The sequence below is a fragment of the Myiozetetes cayanensis genome, unplaced genomic scaffold, assembly GCF_022539395.1.
Source record: "Myiozetetes cayanensis isolate MyiCay16 unplaced genomic scaffold, myiCay2020 scf27, whole genome shotgun sequence".
Classification (NCBI taxonomy): domain Eukaryota; kingdom Metazoa; phylum Chordata; class Aves; order Passeriformes; family Tyrannidae; genus Myiozetetes; species Myiozetetes cayanensis.
The window spans coordinates 3,648,314-3,669,804 of record NW_026087488.1 but is presented as its reverse complement, the minus strand read 5'-3'; the positions used below and the strand labels follow the sequence as shown (position 1 = coordinate 3,669,804).

Genomic DNA, 21,491 nt, shown 5'->3' with positions numbered 1-21,491 from the left:
GAAGATACATTCCTTCCTCCTGCCCCGCTTTTGAGCTTTCCCTTAAGCCGCGGCTCTTCCACAGCAGCGATAAAAGGTACTACAGCTGAAAAGCCCAACTTTAGTCACCATTAGTCACCCTGGACGTACCAGCAGGGTCAGGGCAGTGACCCCTTTCCCCGCCGACCTCCCCACGGGAACAGCCCCCGTTCACCGCCCCGGCTGGGACCGGGCCAGGGCAGGTCCTGCTCCTGCTCCTGCCCTGCCTGGCCGCCCTGGAGCGGCAGTGCCGGGGTCCGTTTCCTGGGAAGCACAGCCGAGGCCCGTTTCCCAGGAAACGCGGGAGCGGCACAGCCGGGCCCCGTTTCCCCGGGAGCGGTGGAGCCGGGCCCGTTTCTCGGACAGCCCTGGAGCCGCACGGCTGGAATACACGTTCTGGAGCAGCAACGCGCCGTTTCCGCGGCCGAGCGGCCCCGCCCCGGGGCGGGACCGGAGAGGAGGGCTCGGGGTGGGGAGGTGAGGGGGTTGGACGGGACCTTTCGTGGCCGGAACCTCGGTGCCGCGGCCGCCGTTTCCGTCCGGCGGGGCGGCTCTGCAGGCCGGTCGCCATGGCAGCGGCGGCGCTGCTGGCGGTGCTGGCGGTGCCGCTCCCGCTCCTCCTGCTCCTCCCGCTCCTCCCGCTCCTCCTCGGGGCCGCGCGCCGCCTGCGCCGGGCGCGCTCCCGACCGGGGGGGCCCCGCGCGCTCCCGCGGGGCGGGCGCGCGCTCGTGGTGACGGCGCACCCCGATGACGAGGCGATGTTCTTCGCCCCCGCCCTGCTCGGCCTGCGCAGGGCCGGGGCCGCCCCCGCCGTGCTCTGCTGCTCCGCAGGTGAGCGGGGACACACACACACACCCACACACACACACCCCGGCACGGGGAGCCCGCAGGGATGGCCCCCCTCCACTCCCACTGTGTGCGGCATCGCGGCGTGGAAGGACCCCCCACCCACACCGGCTGTGGGGAAACTGAGGCGCGGAGCGGCCATGCCTGCCCTCCCCCTGCCCCTTTCCTTTCCAAGAGCGTGTGGTGACAGGACAAGGGGCAGTGGGGTCAAATCGAGTGATTTAGATCAGATATTAGGAAAACATTCTTCCCTGTGAGAGTGGTGAGGCACTGGAATGCTGCCTCGGGAAGTTGTGGCTGCCCCATCCCTGGAAGTGTCCAAGGCCAGGTTGGACGGGGCTTGGAGCAACCTGGGATAGTGGAAGGTGTCCCTGCCCATGGCAGGGGGCAGAACTGGATGATCTTCAAGCTTCCTTCCAACCCAAAATCATTCTATGATTCTTCGTCCATTCCTCTTTCATCCTTCCTCCATCCATGATCATTACTCAAGGACAAGAGGGCACAGTCTTCATCTGTGCCAGGGAAGATTCAGGTTGGCCATTAGAAAGAATTTCTTCACAGTCAGAGTAATTAGAGATTGGAATGGGATGCCCAGGGAGCTGGTGGAGTCACCATCCCTGGAGGTGTTTAAGGAAGGACAGGACGTGGCACTGAGTGCTCTGGGCTGGGGGACAAAGTGGTGATTGGCCAAAGGCTGGACTTGATCCCAGAGGTCTTTTCCAACCTGATGGATTCTGTGGTTCTGTGAATGGCCTAAAGCTGTGCCAGGGGAGGTGTGGGTTGGATATTAGGAAAAGGTTCTTCCCTCAGAGGGTGGTCAGGCACTGTGACTTTCTGCAGGGTAACCATGGCAGGGGCTTGGAACAAGATGGCTTTAGAACTCCCTTCCAACCCAAACCATTCCATGATTCCATGACTGGTTGCAGCAGTAGCAAAATCCCCCAGTGTCTACCCAGAGGTTTCACAGTCCATCCCCTGTGGCAGAGCTGAGGCACTTTCAAACCGTGTGGAAGTATCAGTGGGCTGTAAAAGGTGCTGTCTGGCACAACCTTTTGGCGTCTCCTTGTAATTCTGTCATCCTGCAGGGGACCTACTTGGATGATCCAGGTTTAATATCACGATACATTCTCTGTAACTCACCTAAAAATAGCCTTGGCATAACAATCCCCCCCGTGGAACAATGGGCCGGAAGGGAATGGGGCCGGGTTGTCCCTCAGGTGACCTGGAGGCAGCCCCGGCTGTGCTGCAGACAAACCTTTGTTCCCCAGAACGCCCGGGGTGGTGCCTCAGCCTGTGGGGTCTCTGTCTGAGCTGCATCAGCTTCCCTTCAAATCGCTTTTTCCTGAGTCATTGGTGTAATTTAGGCTTGTTTGTTTATTTTTTTCCTGTCTGCCAGGAACATGGAAATAGCAGTGTCCCTTTGTAGCAGCCTCTTACATATTTTAAGACTGTTATCTGCCTTTTCTGCCTTATCTTCTCCAGACTAAACAACCTGATTTCTTGCAATCTTTCCTCACAGATCATGTTTTCTAAACCTCTGATCATTCTCCTTTGGACTCTTCCAGTTGGTTCACATCTTTCTTTTGAGGGGCAATGATCAAAAACTGGAAGCAGCACTCCTGCTGAGGCCTTGCTGGGGCTGAACAGAGTGGAAAGATTTTTACAGGCTCCACTGTCTGCCCAGGACAAGAATTTTTCACACTTTTCTGCTCTTCTCATGATCATCTAAAGCTCCAGATTTTTATTCTGCAGAACTGACAACTTATCAGTTATTTCATTGTTTAGGGTTTTGTGCACAAGACACAATCCCATTGACACTGAGCTTTGAGACCTTATTCCTGTACCAGAATTCATGAGTGAAAACATTTTTGGTGTTTGTTCCGAGGAGTATCTTGGGCCACAAACACATCTCCCACTGAAAACACCCCCCCTGTGCCTTTGGAAGCTCCAGCTACTTCACTTCCAACTCCTCTGTTGTCTCCAAAGCTTTCTGTCACAACAGACCATGTAGGTGAGAAGACAGGGATTGAGCTGTTGTTGAACCCAGTGCTGATCCCTCTGCACCTCCCACTGCAGGTTTGCTGCAGAGCTCTCCGTTGTTTCTGCTCAGGGACAAAGGTCCGTGGATCCCCTTTGGCTTTTCCACAGCTGTGGGAACATTACTGAAGTGCAGCTCTGCTATTTCAGTTTTGGGCACTCAGACACTGCTGCTGTTGGAGAACTCCCTGAAGAAGTGTCGTGTTCCTGCGTGTTTTGTTGGATTTTCACTTTTCTTTACTCCTGGTTCAGTGACATGAAGCGTGAATTGTGTTTGACGTTGACGTTGCCTCCCATCGACTCTCTCTGTGTCTTTGTAAGGGAATGAGCAGCCCATGTAGGAGACCACCTTCATGAGCTAATAGATTTTTCTTTAAAAAGCCTCTTATTAGTCTTTTGGGTGATTCAGATGGTTCATCCTCTCATTGTTTGTGTGATTGATGATGACAAGTGAGGTGATCAAAGACTCTGCAAGTTGTAACACCGAGACAAAATCGTTACTTAAAAACCATTGTACTTGCAGTTTTCAGATATCAATCAAAATGACTTAGAAATGAATTAGAATTACAGCACTGTGAAAAAAATCAGTCTTTACACGCTGAATAACCTTAGATTAAATTAATAAGTCAGTACAAATGTGCCTTGCTCTCTGTAGTGGCTGACTCTCTATTGTGAGTGCTCCATGGATGAGGTCCAGTAGCATCAGCTATTCAGCTGGTTTTGCTCTCAATAGTTTTCCATCTTTTCTTGTTATAGCATTTCTATATTCCTGATGTCCCGACACATCTCTCAAGCTGTGGATCTGTTCCTCTGAGTTCAGGAGAAGTCAGGTATTTTGAGAGCAGTGGTACTGTTTGGATAAAACATCACCTGCAGTCAGTTATTCCCCTGCATTGCAGCAAAAGCTGTACCTTAAAACACTCCTGTTGTTAATGGCCTGGTACAACACCGGCCTGAAGTAAATCCTGCTGTACTCATCCAATCCTGCTCGTGAAGGTGCACTTCAATTCATCCTGGAAGCTGCAACTTGCCATCCCAGGTTCCCAGAGCTGAGCTCACGTGTTCCTCAGCAAACCCACACTCAGTCTCCAAAGCCATTCACTCCCAGGCTGCAGGAAGAGGCTTTTTTTTTTTTTCTAGTTACTCTTTCCCTCTTTGAAAATTTTACAAAGCTTGCTAGTGATGGCTCGGATTGCAGCCCTGCTCCAGAGAAATGCTCGATTTAGATGACTCACACTCACAACAATAAAAAGTTCTCGTGTAATTCAAGACAGCTGGCTACAGACTTGAATCACACATTAATACTCAGCTGCTTTTTTTTTTTTTTTTTTTTTCATTTTATTGCTTCAAAGTTAAAATTGGTTTGCAAGTTCTGCCCTGCATAGAGCAGCATTCTGGAAGGGGCATCAGAGCTCTGGCATGGACTTTGCATGGCTGATGCTAAGAAAAAATAAGAGAATGTCAGGGCAGAAGAAAATAACTCAGTGAAGAAGGAGGCAGTGTTTTAATATAATGAATCCCATTTCCCTGCTAGCAGTTGGTCTCTGTTACAACTTTTCCCAGCTGCCTTATCTCAGTTAGGTTTCCCTGGGGTTTGTCCCCTGCCATGTGTCTGTTCCTGAGCTGAGGCCCCTTCGTTTAGTCTGTGATCGTCACCTTTGATGCTTTGAGAAAGAAGAGAGGAATTCTTTCCAAGCAAACCTAAACTGAGAAGGTGCTGCTGTGTTTGCTGTTTTCAGGAAATTATTACAATCAAGGAGAGATCCGTAAGAAAGAGCTGGAGCAGAGCTGTCGTGTCCTGGGGATTCCTGAGTCCGATGTCACAGTCGTTGATCACAGGTAACTGGTTTCCATTTCCAGCATAATTCCACTGCAGCTTTGAAGAGGGATGAAGTTCACTGTAACATTCAGGAAAGCTGACTGTGTCATTCTAAAAAGCCTCGAGGAATCTCAAGAAAGACCACATTAGATATTTCGTTAATTCTTCACATTAATTAATGCAAAAGACAATTCAAGTGTGTAATGGGGATCATAATTCCTAAGTTAAGCTCTGTTCATCCAGCATCTGCAATAATAATAACCACACTTGGGGTCTGGCATGGTGTGTTTGGGCAGCATGATCACATTTTGTTGTGTAACAACTTGTTGCAGTGTTGTACAGACAGTTACAAATTCCCTGAATTGCCTGTGGCAGGTTTGTCTGTAAGCTGTTCTCTGCAGGGTTACTGTGGAATTCTATTATATTTATAATCTGCCTAAGTCCTGGCTAAAGACAAAAGTGAATTGCAGTACTAAGGACAGTCCACACTAAACATGACAGTAAGATTCTTCAAAACTAAACCGTGCAAGATTTCTGTTTTTCTAAGGTGTGGTGTTTTCTCCTTGAGTTGTGTGTAGCTACAGATGTAGGTGACAAGACTGACACTTCTTTGTTCAGGAACTCCCTTCTGGAAAGGTGATTTAACACTTTGAATCAGTGAAACCTGGAACTAGTGTTATAAAGTCCTCTTCAGTTGCCTTGTCTATCTGTAGGAGCTGAACTGGATACTGATTGCTAGGAAGCACGATACAAGTGGTTGTTTCACCTGTAAACAGCTATCACACAATCCATAAAGCATATTTCTGTTTGTGAGGAAATAATAACAACATTTTGATTTAAAGCCACTCCAACTAGAAGAGTCAGAGCTGAAAAAAAAATCTGGCTCCAGGCAGGCCCTTTTCCCATGAACATATTTTCCCTTGAGCTAAGGCAACAGAAACCACAGTCCAGAGTATGAATCTTTTTGAGTTCTTTGCTTTTTTTAGCTTTAGTTTTCTCTCCAACTTTTCGGCTCGCTTAGGAAAACAGCATAGGAGTTGTTTTTCCTTTGGAATGAAAAGAGATGTTTCCGTTCATTTCACACGAACTGGCTTTGGAGAACTGCAAGTTTTGTAGTACAAACACAGGACAATGCCCAGAACATTTTGGGGAGGAATAAGGAAAAAAGCTGCTAAGCATAAATTCTGCTCAATGAACCATCTTTTGAAGTTAGCAGGGGCCAGAAGGCACTTCATCGTGTAACACAGCATGAGGTTGGTTGGTGTGTGAGGCAGTTCTGACACTGCTCCGTCACCCCCCTTACAAACACAGCCCAGAGAGCTGCTTTGGGCAAGGAAATCCTGGGTTTGCCCACCCTTGGCAGGAAGGTGAGGGCCCTTTCAGAGAAATGCCTTGGATGGTGCCTCTTTCTCCCCTTCATCACACATTTCTGTAAGTAGTGACTGACATGTGATTTCCCCCAGTGAATGCAGCGCCTGAAGTGACAGATCCATCCCCCTGGCCAGAGCTGGGCTAGAATGTACATCATTGTTCTGGGATACAATGGGTTTACATTTGAGGTCTTTATCTCTGAGTTAGATTGCTTTGAGATAACCATCAAATCCCTTGTTGTGCAATTGGGGAGTGAACTGAAGTTCATGATGAATTTTGCTCAGAGTTTACACACCAAGTTAAGTGTGTTTACAGTGCATTATTTGCTGTGCTGTTACTCACCACTTGGATGCTCTTCATGCAAAACATCTGTGGATCAGGTGTTAGCAAACTGGTGGAGGATCAGGCTGAATTTCTAGGTGACACTGAATTTTTAGAGGAGCTCATTTTTAGATGCAGTTTAGACAAAACACTGGGACTCAGGGTTCTTGAAACTTACTCAGAGTTCCTGGATTCCTTAAGCTCAGTGCCATTCCTATGTCTCTTAAGGCTTACATGGTCTACAGATTATACAAAAATATTTGTTAGTATGGCATGATGTGAAACTTGCTAAATCAATACAATATTTACCACTAGATTTCAGTGTAAATTCACATCTACAGAATCCACCTCAGGAGGCTGTTCCTCCTTAGCATTTTGTCTGCTGTAAGGCACTGTTTTAAATCAGAGCCCTTTGGCTTCTTTTGTTCCCTTCTGAACTCTTGAGAAGATAATTTGCCACCGATGTAAAGAACTAGCACATTGCTTCAGGAGTGCTGCTGGCCTGCTGCCCATCTCACATTGCTTACACAAACACTGCATGCTTTACATTATCCCAGCTGCAGCTTTGTGTTTTGGTAAGGAAAGCCCAAAGGATTGCTGGGTCTGGATCTGCTCCAGCCATTGTAGTGTGGAGCTGAGTCATGCTGCTTCCTCTTTCTGTGCATGACCTACAAGTGAGTGAGTCGAATTTTTCAAGATGTCAAAGGGGAAATAGGTCTGCAAAGCCAGGTGATTGACTTGCTCTGCCATCTCACTTGGCCAGGCAGGTATAAAATCAACATGACATTTTGAATGACATTTGTGAATGTGCGAAGAGAAAGCTTTAGTCAGTCAGCCTGGGATGAGATCTCTGTTAAAGACCAAATCATAATTAAGCAGTCCTTGCTTTAAACAATGACTCTCAAGCATAGCCAGGATTCCCAGGGCAGGACCAGCTCAGTCCCTATCTCACAACTGCTCTGCACTGATCCTTCAGGAGGTGTGTTGGATGTTGTCACTGTGTTTGTTATCTAAGACAACTCAGATGTGCACAAATATGGTCCCAAACTGTACCCACATTTCAGCCCTAAAGATCTGAATCTCCTACAGAAAAGTTCTTTGCTGCAGGGGACGTGTCCAGGAGTGGGCAGGGGCAGGAATGGCCGGGCAGTGCCCATGTGTGGGCATGCAGAGATGCTCCAGACTAGCTTAGATCAGCTCTGGACTCTTCCTACCTGTGACTAGCACAGGTCAGGCCCCAGATTTGCAGAGGTGTCCCCTGAGCTGGCTTGTCATAGTCAGAGCTCCAACACTGCACCAACTGAACAGCTGGTTTTGGGGGAGAAAAGTTTAACAGGCCACTTTTGTTGTCATTCTCACACAAGGCTGAATACCAGAATTTGGGCTTGTGTTGCTCAAAGTTAATTTCTGCACAGTCAGAATTATTCCTGCTGCTGGATGAGGGAAGAGTAGCAAGACAATGAGTTCTGAAACTCATGTGAGATAAAAGTCACTTCATTAATTATGTAAATGGAAATGTAAACTCTGTGCTTTTGGTGCATTTCTGTCACCTTATGTGCTTCAACAATGGACTTCCTTGTGAGTTAAGCTCCCATTAACGTTGGGCACATCTGCCAGTGCTCTGGCTGTCTGCTGTCTGTACCATTGACATAAACAGGAGATGTTCCCAAAGCTGCTTTCACTTTCTGAAGAGAAGCAGCAAAAAGGAAGGCCAAATTATTCTTTTTTTCTAATATGTGTTTTGGATTCATGGAAAGATAAATATCAGACGTTTTACTGCAGCTTCTGAAGGTTTTGTGCACAGTTGTTCTGGGCAGAAAATAAAACTGACTGTTTGCATCTTTAATATGACAGAAAATATTTGGCCCAAGTTTGCACTGCAAAGAAAATAATAGCTGAGTTCTGTGTAAACTAGAAAATTTTCCATTCACAGTCTGAGGCTTATGGCAGATAATGTTACATCTCTTTCCAAGTTTCCATGGAAATTGCACTCCATTTGGTTTTTTATTATTATTATTTCACTGAAGTCCAAAAGGGCTCTGGTCAGACACTGCACAGGAGAGAGGACATCTGCCCTGCACAATCACAGGCTATTTTAATGAGGCTGCAGAGAGGCTCCAAACCATTTTTTCCCCCTCTAATAATTCTGTGCTGTTGGACTCCTTTTTTAACTCCTGTGAGATAAATGGGCTTTATTGCACTTCCTCATGTTCAACTCCTAATGAACTTCCTTCCATGAGCTCCCTATGACAGAGAAGTGAGTCTGTAAAGTCATGGGAAAAATATATCCCCGAGTAAATAGTGTATGTGTCTGGTTGTGATGATCAGAAAGAGAGGAAAACACTCAGACTCTTCACAGAATGAAATATATGACTGGAAATTTGAGCCTTTTTATTCAAATTTAGAAACCCACACACACAGAGTTGTGAAGTCCATCCTATGGATCCAGTTTGGGTTTGCTGTGCTTGGGTGGTTCACTGGTGGGTTATTGATGTGAGGGCACAGAGCTGCAATTAGGAGGAGAGTTGAGGGCACCAGGAGAAGTGCAGAGATAAAATCCTGGCCTCAGTCAAATTTGGGTGATTTCAAACCTGTGTCGTCTCACTGAATGGGATTCTTAAAAAAATGTACTTAACCTTACTTACCACATGTTTCTGATCAGAAGGGTGATATTATTCCCCAATATTTCCTCTCTCCTGTTTTCTTATATCCTATTTCGGATCAGTATTTAATAGTTTCTATTCTGGTGAAATAATTGTGGTAATGGGTTACATTTTGTCTTTGTAAGTTCCCTGTGGTATTATAGTTTGACATTTTATTTTATTGCTAATTCTACAGAGCTGATCTATGTGCTGATTAAAATTGCTGCCAGACTGTATTCTGGAAGAGCTGCATGTGAGTGATGGGATTCTCTTAATCTTTCTTATCCCAGCAAGGCTGTAAAGGTCTTTTTTTTTCTTTTTTTTTTTTTTTTTTTCAGAATTTTCTTTAATTAAGAACAGCATCTGTGGGACCAGAAATCTGAGATGTAAATTGGCAACAGGCTCAGTGTGTGTTACAGGGAAATCAACCTACATGTCTGGAATCAGCCAAACATACTCAAAATCATCCTGAATAGGAACAGGCTTTACCATGACAAGAAGGCACAGAGCCTTAGTCAGTCAGGTGGGGATCTTGCTGTTTATGTAATCACTGTAGCCAAATTTCACTTCTGTTTAGTATAATCCTGGAAATCGAAATTTGTTTTCTTTCTGAGCAATTTGGCCACCTATTTTTATTTACATTTCCAAACAGATAATTTGTTCAAAATGCTTTGCCACATGGCAGCTCATGCTGACATTTTAGGACCTCAGAACACTTTATAAAAAGGATTATATCAAAGTCTGCCTTCAGGCTTCTGCTTTTATAAGTGTTGCTCTATGCAATAATTTAAGAGGAAATTCTTCTGGGGATTGAGCTGTCTCTGAGCCCTCCAGGAAAGCTGCTTTCTGAAACAAAGGCTTGTGTTGCAGTGAGTTAGGTTTGGCTGGTTTGTCCCAAGTTAGGTATTTTCCTCAATAAGGAAATCTGCCCTTTTGCTTCCCTGGGGCTTCCTGGACCAGGTCCTTTCTCAGCTTTCCAGCTTAATTAACTCCCTTGGCCTACGAAGGGGGAAGGGGCTGTGGTGAAAGGGAAATCCATCCCTTCAGTCCCCCACAGTCCCTCTGTAGGGCAATGAGCAGTGGCACTTCTGGAAGCATCCAAGGATTGTCCCTCAGATGTCAACAGAGACCTGTCAAACCACAGCAGGGTTTGATTGAGAGGAAGAGCCTGGCCAGAGAAACCAAAGGCTCAGAATAACTGTGGGGGGAAGAGAAGGAATACAGCTGAAGAACAAAATGTTTCATGGAAATCAAATCAAAATACTGTGCATTGAGATTTATACTTTTAGTGCTCAAGATGAATTTAGCAGAATAAAAACTATGAAATACTGATCTCAAAGCATGAAAGATGAGCCCAGGGATCCCAGCCATCCCCTGAGGCTGAAGCAAGTTTGATTCAACTTAAAAACCATCAGCACTGGTAAGCTGATAGTCAGAAAAGAAATAAGGCTGTGCATAAAGCTGTGTTTCAGGAGTCTGGGAAAACTGACTGGGGCTGAAGAAAGGGAAATGCAGGAGAACAGGGAAATCCATTACAAGTAATTTTTCTTTTGTTCTTTCTTAGTTCATACCTTCAGCACTGTCTTTTATTATCCTTTCCTTAATGGTTTTTAAAAGTCCTCCACATACATTAACGACAGGCATCCAATGTCCCATCCTGGATTTCGTGGCCCAGCTTTGTTGTGTCCTGGGAACACAGAGAGATTTGCTGGCTGGAGCCTTGCTGTCACTAGACCACTTGTGTCCAAGCAGAAGGAAGTGCCTTTGGATTTGCTGGTTTCCTATTAAGACATTTTGAGTGGACTTTCTTCGTGGTGCTGGGAAGGTCTGGAAGGAGAGGCTGGAGCTGTTTTCCACAGTTGTACCCACGATAAGCTGTAACAGTCTGGGTACTGTGCTGGTTACAACAATACAGTGTGTTTTGCCAACACTGACCCCGAGGAACTGATGGAGAATGACAGGCGTTTTCCCTTTGCTCCTGGAAAATTCCCTGCTTTGATAGCCCAGCACCATCTCTGGCAGTCCCTCATTTTAACCTGCAGCTGCAAACCCTGGCTGGTCATTGTGGGCAGACCGAGGTGTTTTATCAGAGAGGAGAAAATGCTTAACTCTTTCCCTGAAAGAGTAACAATTATATCAAATGGTCACAGTAAGTTAATCAAAGAGGAGGAACAAACAGACAAAAATCTAACAGGGATTCAGCTTAAGCTTTTGAATCTCTGCATTCCTCCCAGCTTACTCAGGGAAAATATATTCCTATTTCTACTGGGAATGCTCTTAAAAGCCTTCTGACAATAACGGGTTGGGCGTTAACGCCTTGTTCACAAGAACTGTGTGGTTTCTTTGTGTCTTCTCATAATCTTATTTTAATTGTAGCTACAGTGTTTAATTGAAGTACAAAATGTGGAGCGCCTCAGTTAAAGTAAAGCTGTGATATCTGAGGCTGTGACATGCTCTGGAAACATCATCCTGTTGCATCTGCATTGGACTTGCATTTTCTGCACGTCAGGTAATTATAGTGCTGGAAAACAGTGGGAGGGATTTGCAGCCGCTCTTGGTCAAACTCCTCTTGGAGATTCAATCTGAAGAAGTGCAGTTCCATCAGTTCCAGCAGGGGTTGGCCATTGACTTCAGCAGGACCAGGAATTGCCACTGAAACCCTCAACAAGAGAAGACAAAAGTCTTGTTTAGAAAAAAATGTTAGTACGGGGAAAGTTAGAAAAGCAACTGTACAATGGGTGTTGTGTAAAATGTGTTTTCTCTTAATGACCTTCCAGTTCAGATTGGCTCTGTTTACATACAAATCAAAAGCTGGTTTGTCCAGCTGCCAGCACAGCAAAGCTCAGTCTGGGATCTGAGTATCCAGCTGTGTCTTTTGCTTCTGACATCCTCCCAGTAATAAAAGTTGTGTGGCTGGGATTTGGCTGGAATTGCAGATGATGTGTGAGCCAGAATTGAATTCAGCCTTCTCTTCCTCTGCAACACAATAGAAGTTAAAGCTTGTTTGTGTCAATAAAATAAGCATATACAACTCCTAACCCCTCAGGGATCAGAGATGATGAATAAGATGCTCTTTTTCCATCATCACATTTCTAACCCTGACCGATGTTAGTAGTAAGTCTGTGGGAACTCAGACTTTTGTCTTTTCAAGAGCTGAAGCTTTTGTGGAGTTTACCTGTGAAGATGCAGCATCCAGAGAACAGACATAGTTACAACAACCTTTGCAGTGCTCTCTAATCCAGGTTCTTTGTTCTTCACTTTCAAACTCCCTGGAGGTTACAGTATATTAAGTGCTGTCTTTGCTCTGTAATCCCTAACAGCTTTCCTGCAGAATGACAAAGTGGCAGAGACAGTAACTTCTTCTCAGGTGAATTGATGTTGCTGACATGCCTTTGAGTTGTCACTTCCCTGTTTCAGTCGTTTCTCGACTGCTATTGTAGTAAACTCGGTTGCTTTGTGTGGCAGAGCCTCTCACACTTTGTTGGAGAGGTTTCAGCTTGGCAGCTTGTCAGGAATTTGAGAGCTGCACTGTGTGAGACAGGAGCCTGTGGAGCTTCTGGTGATGGAGAGGCTTCAGGCCCTGGGTGCTGTCTGGACGTTGGCAAAGCTGTCTCAGTTCATTGCAGGAGCAATGATGATGACATTATTTAGTGCAGGGTCTTCCTTCCAGCAGTGAAAGCCGTGGCTGCAGGGCAGGGCTCTGTCAGCAGTTTCACTTGCAGGTTGCACTTTGGCCACCGCCTTGTAAAAGACCCATTTGTAAAGCTCTATGGCAGAGGCACAGCTTGTTATCTCCACTCTGCTGTCAATAAACCCCTGTTTGAGCCGTGATTGAACAGTGTCCCTGTGAGCCAGCAAAGGTGTTCTCAGCACCCTGGAATCTGAGGCTCCCTAAATGCTCCTACCTGACTGCAGTGAGGGGCTGCTCTGCATCCAGGGCTGCCTTTGGATGGATCCTACAGCAAGAGAATTCCCGTTTGTATTTTCTTGGCCGAGTTTGTTGTGACATGCCCTGTTATTTTTGAATTCTGGGTCCATTCTGAAGCTCCCCCAGGCATCCCTTCAAATGAAACATTGCATCACTGAGGAAGTGAAGCCATTAGAAGTGAATGCTTTCACCAAACACTTGGAGCAAATACAATCAGCTCTCATCTTCCAGAAATGGACTTGCAAGTTGACATTGCAAAATTTGGGGAGAACAATAGTCCTTTCTTGAGTGGTTTGATGCAGTTTTTCGAAAAGCTGAGCTGTGCTGTTATTTTTTTTTTTTTGCCACATCATGAATGAAGGTTTTATGTTTGCGTAGAAGAAATGTTACCAGGCAAAGGAGCTGGAGCACAGAGCTTCACACTTCAAAATCCCTGGGAAGGAAGAGACATTTTAAGATTTTTGCTGAATTCTGCTATTGCCTCTGACCTTTTCTGTGTCTTGCTTTAATCCTGTGATAAACCCTCCCTTTTTGCAGAGCTGTGGGGATGGACCAGTTGCTGTTTACATATACTATTCTCACTTTCTGAGATGCTGTGTGAGAGTTGAGGATCATTAAGAGAGTTTTCCTTGCTAGTCAAAGGGTTAATTTCTTTCTCCAAAGAAGGAGATCTGATTTAGGTTTGGCACAGGAGGAGGGGAGACAGAGGATTTTGTTCTGCAGGAAACTGGGTCAGCAGGTTTTTATTATCGTGCTCGACAGCCCAATGTGGTTTACATTTAGGAATGAACTCGGTTGACATTGAGGATGGTCCATTTCCCCTTCCCAGAGAGCAGCCCCAGCCAGTGCTCCATGCATCCCAGCTTTCCCAAATCCAGTGCTAGAGGATGGATGTTCAGCCCTAGAAGTTCAGGCCCTTGTGAGTTTGTTAGTTACGTTTTCAGAGTCATGAGTGCCTCAGGAACACAGAATGAGCTCCAAGATATTTTGGAGAGGAGGAACAATAGGGCTGGAATATTTTCAGTCACTGAAGTGCATTGGAATCACAGAGATCTCCATTGTTTTGACACCCTATCGACTGATGATTGTTCTTACAGCCTGTGGCATTGTTTGGTTTTTGTTTGGATCAGGTCAGATTCTGATCTCGGCCCTGCCAATGTCAATTTGGAGTAATTCCCTTGGAGTAATTCCCTCTCTCTGTGAAGCTGCTGCTGTGTGTGGCTGAGATCACTGTGTGGTCCTGCAGATAACCTTTAGCTGGGGAGTTTTCCATTATAACTTTTGGACCGTCATGACTGATGAAAGACTTGAATAATCCAGAATCTTTTTCACATCTTCCAGCTGTCTTGGCCGTATTCCCTGGTGTGTTTTCTCTTCCTGGGCAACAGAGAATGGATGTCTCTGTCCTTTACCTCAGCGTGGCAGACATCATCCATGTTGCATAATTCAGGCTGCCATTTTTTATAGATTAGTTTGACTTTACTGAATGCTGAAAATCCAAGCAGTTGTAACTTTAAAAAAAAAAAAAAATCTACATTGTTTTGATTGTAGGAATCAATCAAAGACTTAAGGTGGAGCTTGAAAAGATGTTACAAAAAGATTGCTCACGTCTAGGAAAATTTCTGACTAACGGGATTTAAGGCTGAGCCTCTATTTCCAGTTTTATGCTCTTGTTGTTGCAGACTTTAATGTGAGTTAATGGATTTTCAGCGTAATAAAACCATCTAATTCTGTCCCATTCTAGTCTTTATTCAGTTCTGGCATCAAGAAACCCAGACATTTTTGCAAACCAAGTTCGGCTTTTAAGGCTGAACAAGGAAAATACAGGCAATACTGAGAAGAACAGACAGCAGTAGGTTGCCAGCAATTCCTGGAAATAATGGAGTTTCACAAGCACTGCCTGCAGATTGGACATTTAAGGAGGAAAAATATCCTTGTGGCTTGCGCGGACAGAATAATGAGAATGCAAAGTCTGTGGAGAAAGTTTATTATGGTAAAAATTCAAATGCCATCCTTGAGTTTAACCCAAAGAGCAGCACATCCAATGCCTCAGAATGATGACAGCACAGAAATAACACAGGTCAGAAAATTGCATATGGTCTCTCCTGGACTTGCTTTTAGTGTCGCGTTGGGCTACGCATTTTAGTTGTCCAGCGGTTTTGAATCTCTGAACAGCTTGGGCTGCAAAAAACGTGCTCAGAGAACCATCTCTTGAAATGTGAACACGTTAAATAAGCAGGGACGAGCAAAGGGGGTGTTTCTGTAACACCCTCCTGCTCTTACTCCCTGGGAGCGGGAGCCAAGAAAACGCCAGCGCGTGTCGGGAGAGGCAGCGACAGGACTCGTAGCGGGCAGACACGTACGCACAGCAAGAGCAGAGCTGAGGCAGCACTTCCAAAATTGCCCTCTGCATAATGAACCAGAGGGGCTGTGGGAGAACCTCCACTGCATAATGAACCAGAGGGGCTGTGGGAGAACCTCCACAGCTTCCTTCGGCAGCGGCAAATCACTTCGTTCGAATTTGTAGCCACTCGGAAAACGTCGCTGGAGGAAGCCTTGGGTTGTATTTCCCCATGCCTGGATTGGACTAAGTTAAATTGAACTCTCAGCTCAAGAAATGAGAGATGAAAAGACTCTCTCTCTCCTGTAGTGGCTCTCCAGAATGTATGTTATATCTCTTCAGGCTGTCAGCCGTGTGAAGCTTTCGGGATGTGACTCATAGAATAAATAAGTTTGGTCATTCCTGCTATGAATAAAAAAAAAAAGGTAAAATCCTGCATTTTTACAAAGGCCTTTTCTTCCCCCAAAAGAGTTCAGGAAACATCACAAGTCATTAACATGTTGGAGCTGTCAGTGAAAATACAGTAGCTTCAGGGTTGAACAGCAACTGTTAATAGCGCTCAGTAATGCCATGTGCATGAAACATGTCTGCTGCTGAATATTTGTGCTCTTCCAAATGAATGAACTCGAGTTTCTAGACTGAAGCTGAGGGTGGTAGAGCAGCAGAGCAGTGCCTGTGTGTCAGGGAGGGAACAGATGCTGGAAGGAGACTGGGGGATAAACAGATGCCGAGTAATGCTGTGTACGAAATAAGCCATTTGTGCCCGTGTGGGAGCTCTGCAGCAGAAGGGATGCAGCCTGCAAATTAAGTAGGTTATGGAGTTCTCCCCTATGGCTGGGGTTAGAGGCCTGTCCAGTTACTGCAGAGTGTCACTTTGTGGTACAGACATCAAGGATCTAAAGTCAAATCATCTTTCAGAGAGCAATGGCTTCACATGGGTGCATTCCTTTTTTGTTTTTAAATGTAACCCTGTCTTTACCAATTAAAGTAGCTATTTAATGGTTAGAATATGATCTCTGAGCTATGAGCACAAATCCTGTTTATCCTTTCTGTGGGATAAAATATATTTAGTCTTGCTGGATTTGTAGTTACTATTCCTTCCTAGTGTTTTACCCGTAATTAACCCTCTCCTTTGATAGTTGTTTACTGGGAACAGGCTGACAAGAATGGTGCTTTGTTCTGCAGTCAGGAGGGAGCTGTGCCAGGCAGCTATCCCATATCCTGTGTGGATCCCAAACTCAGGTAACTGTCTCCTGGGGCAATCCCAGTGAGTGCCAGGAGAGAGAACAGCAGTTTTCTTAAACACGGCTGCTCATCTTTTCAGGGAATGGGAATCAGTTGGCTGATTAATCTCATTGACAACTGATTCCAGGCAGAAGGTGCTGGACTGGAAGCCCTGGTGAATGGCAGACAAAGGTCCCACCCAGTATTTCTCCCAGTAACTGCACAGCAGTGTGTGCTGGTGCTCTTTACTGTGCCTGCAAATCGATTGCTGGTATCTGCAAGAAGATTACTGCCCAATGTAATACAGCTTCTGGCCTCTTTCCGTGGGTGCCAGTAAGAAGATTAATTAGAACAGGGCTAAAAATGTATTAGTATTTAAGGGAGATGTATTTTTACTGTCCTGCCTCATCTCTTATTCCTTCCCAGTCCTTTATGTGTTGTGATCAGAGAGACTCTCAGTGGAGTCCTCGTGCAGCTTCTGCTGTTTAGTGCCCTCTGTACCTACAAGGAGGTAAGGAAGGACTTTGTGTCTCCATCCTCACGTGTCCTTCTTCCAGGAGAACAGGTGTGTTGTGGCAAGGGCAATCTGGAGGCAGCACAGGATGTTTGATACCCAACCCTTCAATCCCCCTGCTGCAGTGGCTCACTGTGGGGCTGTCACGTGATACACGAGAGCTCTCTGGTTCCACAGCAGCTCTGACTGCAGTCATCTCCAGCCAGTCTTGCCAGCTGGACTTTCCCAGTGATCTGTATTAACCACGAGTGTCTTGGGAGGTTTCCCAGTTCCACCATTGTGCTTTTGGTGTTTGCAGCTACAGTAACTAACTCTGACATTTATACCCAGCTGGGGCTCTGATTGCCAGGCTCGCTGCCTGTTTGCACATGGGGCCTTCTGATAAGGCAGGCATTTGACCTTGCTATTCTTAACCCATTAACATTTAGAAGAGCTGCTGTCCTCACTTCTGGGGCTGTGTTCTTCCCCCTCCCCCCAATAGCCCTGTTCCTGCCAGATAAGATTACTGCTGGGTTATATATTGATCTAAAAGCAGAGTGCCAAATGCAGCCCACGCCGGTTCAAGGGCGAACACTGAACCCCTATGAGTGATCCACGTGCTCAGTTCAGTCGTGGGAAGGACCAGAGGCTCTTTTTGCCCTCTCAGCAGAACCTGAGGACAAGCACAAGTACAAGCTCAGTTCACTGTCCAGTTAAATGGCTGCAGGAGGTACCAGCCCAATTTGCTGATGCTGCAGCTTTGTGCTCTTTCCTCTTCTCCATCTGCACGTGAACAGGTGAAGGGGTTGAAGTGATTCCTACACATATTCCTACACCCTCCTTTGCCTGTGTTCAGTAACCTGAATGTGGAAATGAGAGCCAAGAGTCCTTTCTTTTAAGCCAGCCCAGCCCCACTGTGTCACTTGGACACATCTCTTCATCTGTGCATATGCATTTCCCAGTTTTTGAAAGTGGGAACCTATTAACAACCTAGTGAATTAATTACAAACAGCAAAAACTGTTATGGGAAAGTGGCTGCAGCGACAAATGTTTAGAGGCACTTACAGTCAAATCAAAAGTCACTCATTCTTTGCTAAAACTCAGCCACTGAGATATTCCCAGGGGTCTGAAGGGATGCTGAGGAGCTCTGAGGGACTGAGTGACCAGTTCAACAGCTCCCAGTGCCAGAGCTGGGGCACAGGACAGGCAGGAGGGAGGAGCTGTTCTTGCCTCTTCGTGTGTTGTTTGAGAGTCTCTTGTTCTAGTTCAGTATCTTGGTATAGAATCCAGATATTGGAAAATCCATGGGAAGCTGCCACCAGAGTGATGAAAGAAGTGGAAACTGGGCCTAAAAATGGATGTTAAAAATGCTTGAGCTGTTTGCTTTATCCGTGAGATGACTTGATGGTCATACAGGAGGACCAACACGGAGAAGAGATTTGGTGGGTGAGGTCTGTTGAGGTGTTACGTAGCATTTAGTGTGAGAATAATGACTTAAAAATCTATGTATGACACTGATAATAACTGCAGTCAATCACAAGAATTAATTTGCTGGCAAGTCTGATTTTCCAGTGTAAAACCAAAAGCCACTGGAGCAGCATGGATCAAAATTTATTGCAATTATTAATACTTTATTATGTTAAATTAAATGGTTTAAAGTAAAGGATTGTGAGTTAATGTGCCTTTATGACCATCTGTACCTAGAACTAAGCTTCAAGTAGTCTAATAAGATAAATTACATGAAATTAAAGAGGCAGGCAGGGTGCTTTTTCCTGCCAGTGTTTAAGAGAAAGTAAAACCACCCAACTGATGGAGGTCTCTGACTTAGCACTAGACTTTTTTAGAGTGAGAGACTCCTTTTTAGTTGTGTTATCTTACCTAATTCAGACTCGAGAAGCTCATTCAAAACTGAAGGAGGAAATCTTCTTTCATCCTGTGGTCTGTGAATAAAAATAGATGTGAAAGCTGTTCTGCTAATTTTTTAGATGCCTGAAGAGCATGTGTGATCCAAAACCAACTGCTTTATCTCCTGAACTGCAGTTAACACTGTCTTTGTTTACTGGATGTGTTAGTTTTTAATGCTGTGTTTTGATAAGCTTTTCCATGTATTTCCAGAAATTCTAATATAATTTACAACTGTTGTTAGGAAACAATTATAAAAGACTGGAGTCATTATAAATGACTTGGAGCTCCAGTTTCCACCTCAACTCAAAATTGCACAAACCATGACTAAAAATGCATTTAGTGAGGAAAAATGCATCACTGCATGCTTGTTAATACAATGAACTGGAAAATTGAATTCTATCCTTAGATACAGAGTTGTTTTAGAAAGAACTAAATCACTTATTTAAAACAGGAGCAGCTGAATTGAAAGCACCAAGGCCCAGGGTAGGGAATGCTCCTGCCAGGGCTTGGAGTCCTGATTTACAAGGCTTTTATGATTTATGCCTTTTTTGTTTTGGTTTGGTTTGGGTTTTTTTCCCTCTTAAAATGTTCCATGAAGTAAACTTTTATCAGTGACTCAGAGCAAAAGAAAATTTCAGATTTGTGTGATAAGGTATCGGATGGCTGGGCAAGCCTTCAACTTAAAATGGTTTTCTGGCTTATCCAGCCTACTGTACATGCTGAGATGGGAGTGTGTGAGCCTCTAGTTGTGATTAAAACACTGAAACCATGAACATAGGAAGCAATAAAGTATCATGTGGGAGTAGATTCATCATTTTTGTGACTTTGTTTAAAGAAAGCCCAGATGTGGGAGCACATATCTACTGAATCAGTCATTTTCTAAGCCACAGATGACCAGAAAATTAATTAAAAAGAAAAAAAAAAGTGGTATTAGAAAAATAAACCTGCAGAACTTAATGTTTAAACAATGTAGCCCAGACTAGTTTGGCCTTAAAATGATCTGCATTAACAGTAATTTATTTGGGAATGTTTAACCCTCAGGATTTAAATTCAGGAGATAGTGTTGTTCAGTGGTTGACAGGACTGGGAGACAGGATTGCTCTGCTTTGCTTCTCCTGCAGTGTCAGGGAACAGAATTTTTGCCATTGACTGCAGCTGTGCCAGGATTTTCCATCCTCTCCATGTCCCATTGTCCCCATCCTGTCTGTCACACCTCAAAGGGAGGACAAGGTGGCTCCTGGGTCCACCCAGGACCCAAGAAGTTTAGGGAAGACTAAGAGATCATTCAGTGAAAAATTTGATGGAGTGGCACATTTTTATTAAAGAATTCTCTGCTTGTCTCTTTCTCAGCAGAGACAGTGAGGAATTCCAGAAAGGTTTGTCCTTCCTGGGACGAGAAGGGGGGAATGTGTACATTGCTGTGCAGGGATAACTCCTGAGGGTCCCCAGGGTGTGTTGGCACATCCCTGTGCCAGGATAAATGAGAGCTGCCTCATGGGAGGGGTGAGGGCGTGGGATGGATGAAGTGTGGGATGGATGAAGTGTGGGATGGGTTGAGGGTGGGAGCCACTCGGTGCTGATGCAGCAGAACTGCTTTTCTCCCAAGAGCTGATGGTGCCATTAGTGTGCAGATCTCTGCACTTCCCCTCTTGGTGAGCTTTATACACATTCTGTGTGGTCTTGTGTGTCTAAAGCAAATCCCACTCAGAAAATACTCAGTTGGATGTTCTTCTGTTGGCAACAGGTGACCAGAGAAATAAAATACTGAAGAATACTTAGATTTGCAAAACATCTCCAGGGTCAATGTACTTTCTAACAGCTCGATAGAATCTCCTTAGTAATACCTAAATAAACTTTTCTGGCTGCCTGGCCTATTTACAGTGCTTGTCCTTCCCCCTAATCCATTTCAGAAGATGTGTTTCCATTCTGATTCAGGGATTGCCAGGCAGGACTTTTGTCTTAGCACGCAGGGCCAGCTGTGTTGACAGTCCCTGCAGCCTCGGGGCATTAGAGCTCTCTGTAATCAGATGAGACCTGAACGTGCTTCAGTGCCTGAGCAGTGAACTGAAACAACCTCTGTCTGTTTGGGATGATAAAGGAAGTGACCAGTTTAGAGTTGGGCAGTCATTTTGTGAGATCCTCTAAAGGATCTATAAACTGCAAAGCCAAATGAAGGTCCAGGAGTCTGTTTTACTGCAGCAGTTCATCAGGCAGCATGAGAAAAGGATGGTCTGATGGTGGAGAAATACATGCAAGAAATGCAGAGGTTTTGAAGTGAACTTGTAAAAATATGCTGAGTAATTTTTATATAATCCCCTAGTTCCCTACCCAGTGTTATGCTTTTACAGCTGTGCATACCTATTTTCTGAAATGCTGCTTTTTCTTCCTTTGGACTGTGTGGTAGAGGTGACTCTTTCTATTTGAGGAATCCTAGGAGCTACTGATAACAATAGGAGGTAAAAGTTAGACAGAAAATGGGATTTTTAAACTGCTAGCACACCTTTTAAAATGCAGTTTGCATAGCAATAGCAATGACCAAATCCCTG

General features: G+C 45.1%; 1 protein-coding gene across 1 annotated transcript in view; it reads left to right on the top strand.

Moving 5' to 3' along the window:
* Positions 1-587: 587 nt before the first annotated feature.
* The window catches only part of PIGL (phosphatidylinositol glycan anchor biosynthesis class L), a 55,066-nt gene continuing 34,162 nt past the window's right edge, over positions 588-21,491 (top strand). The window contains exons 1-2 of the mRNA XM_050322117.1: positions 588-849; positions 4,641-4,740. Coding sequence (XP_050178074.1) covers positions 588-849; positions 4,641-4,740 — 362 coding nt within the window. The remainder of the gene's footprint in view (positions 850-4,640; positions 4,741-21,491) is intronic.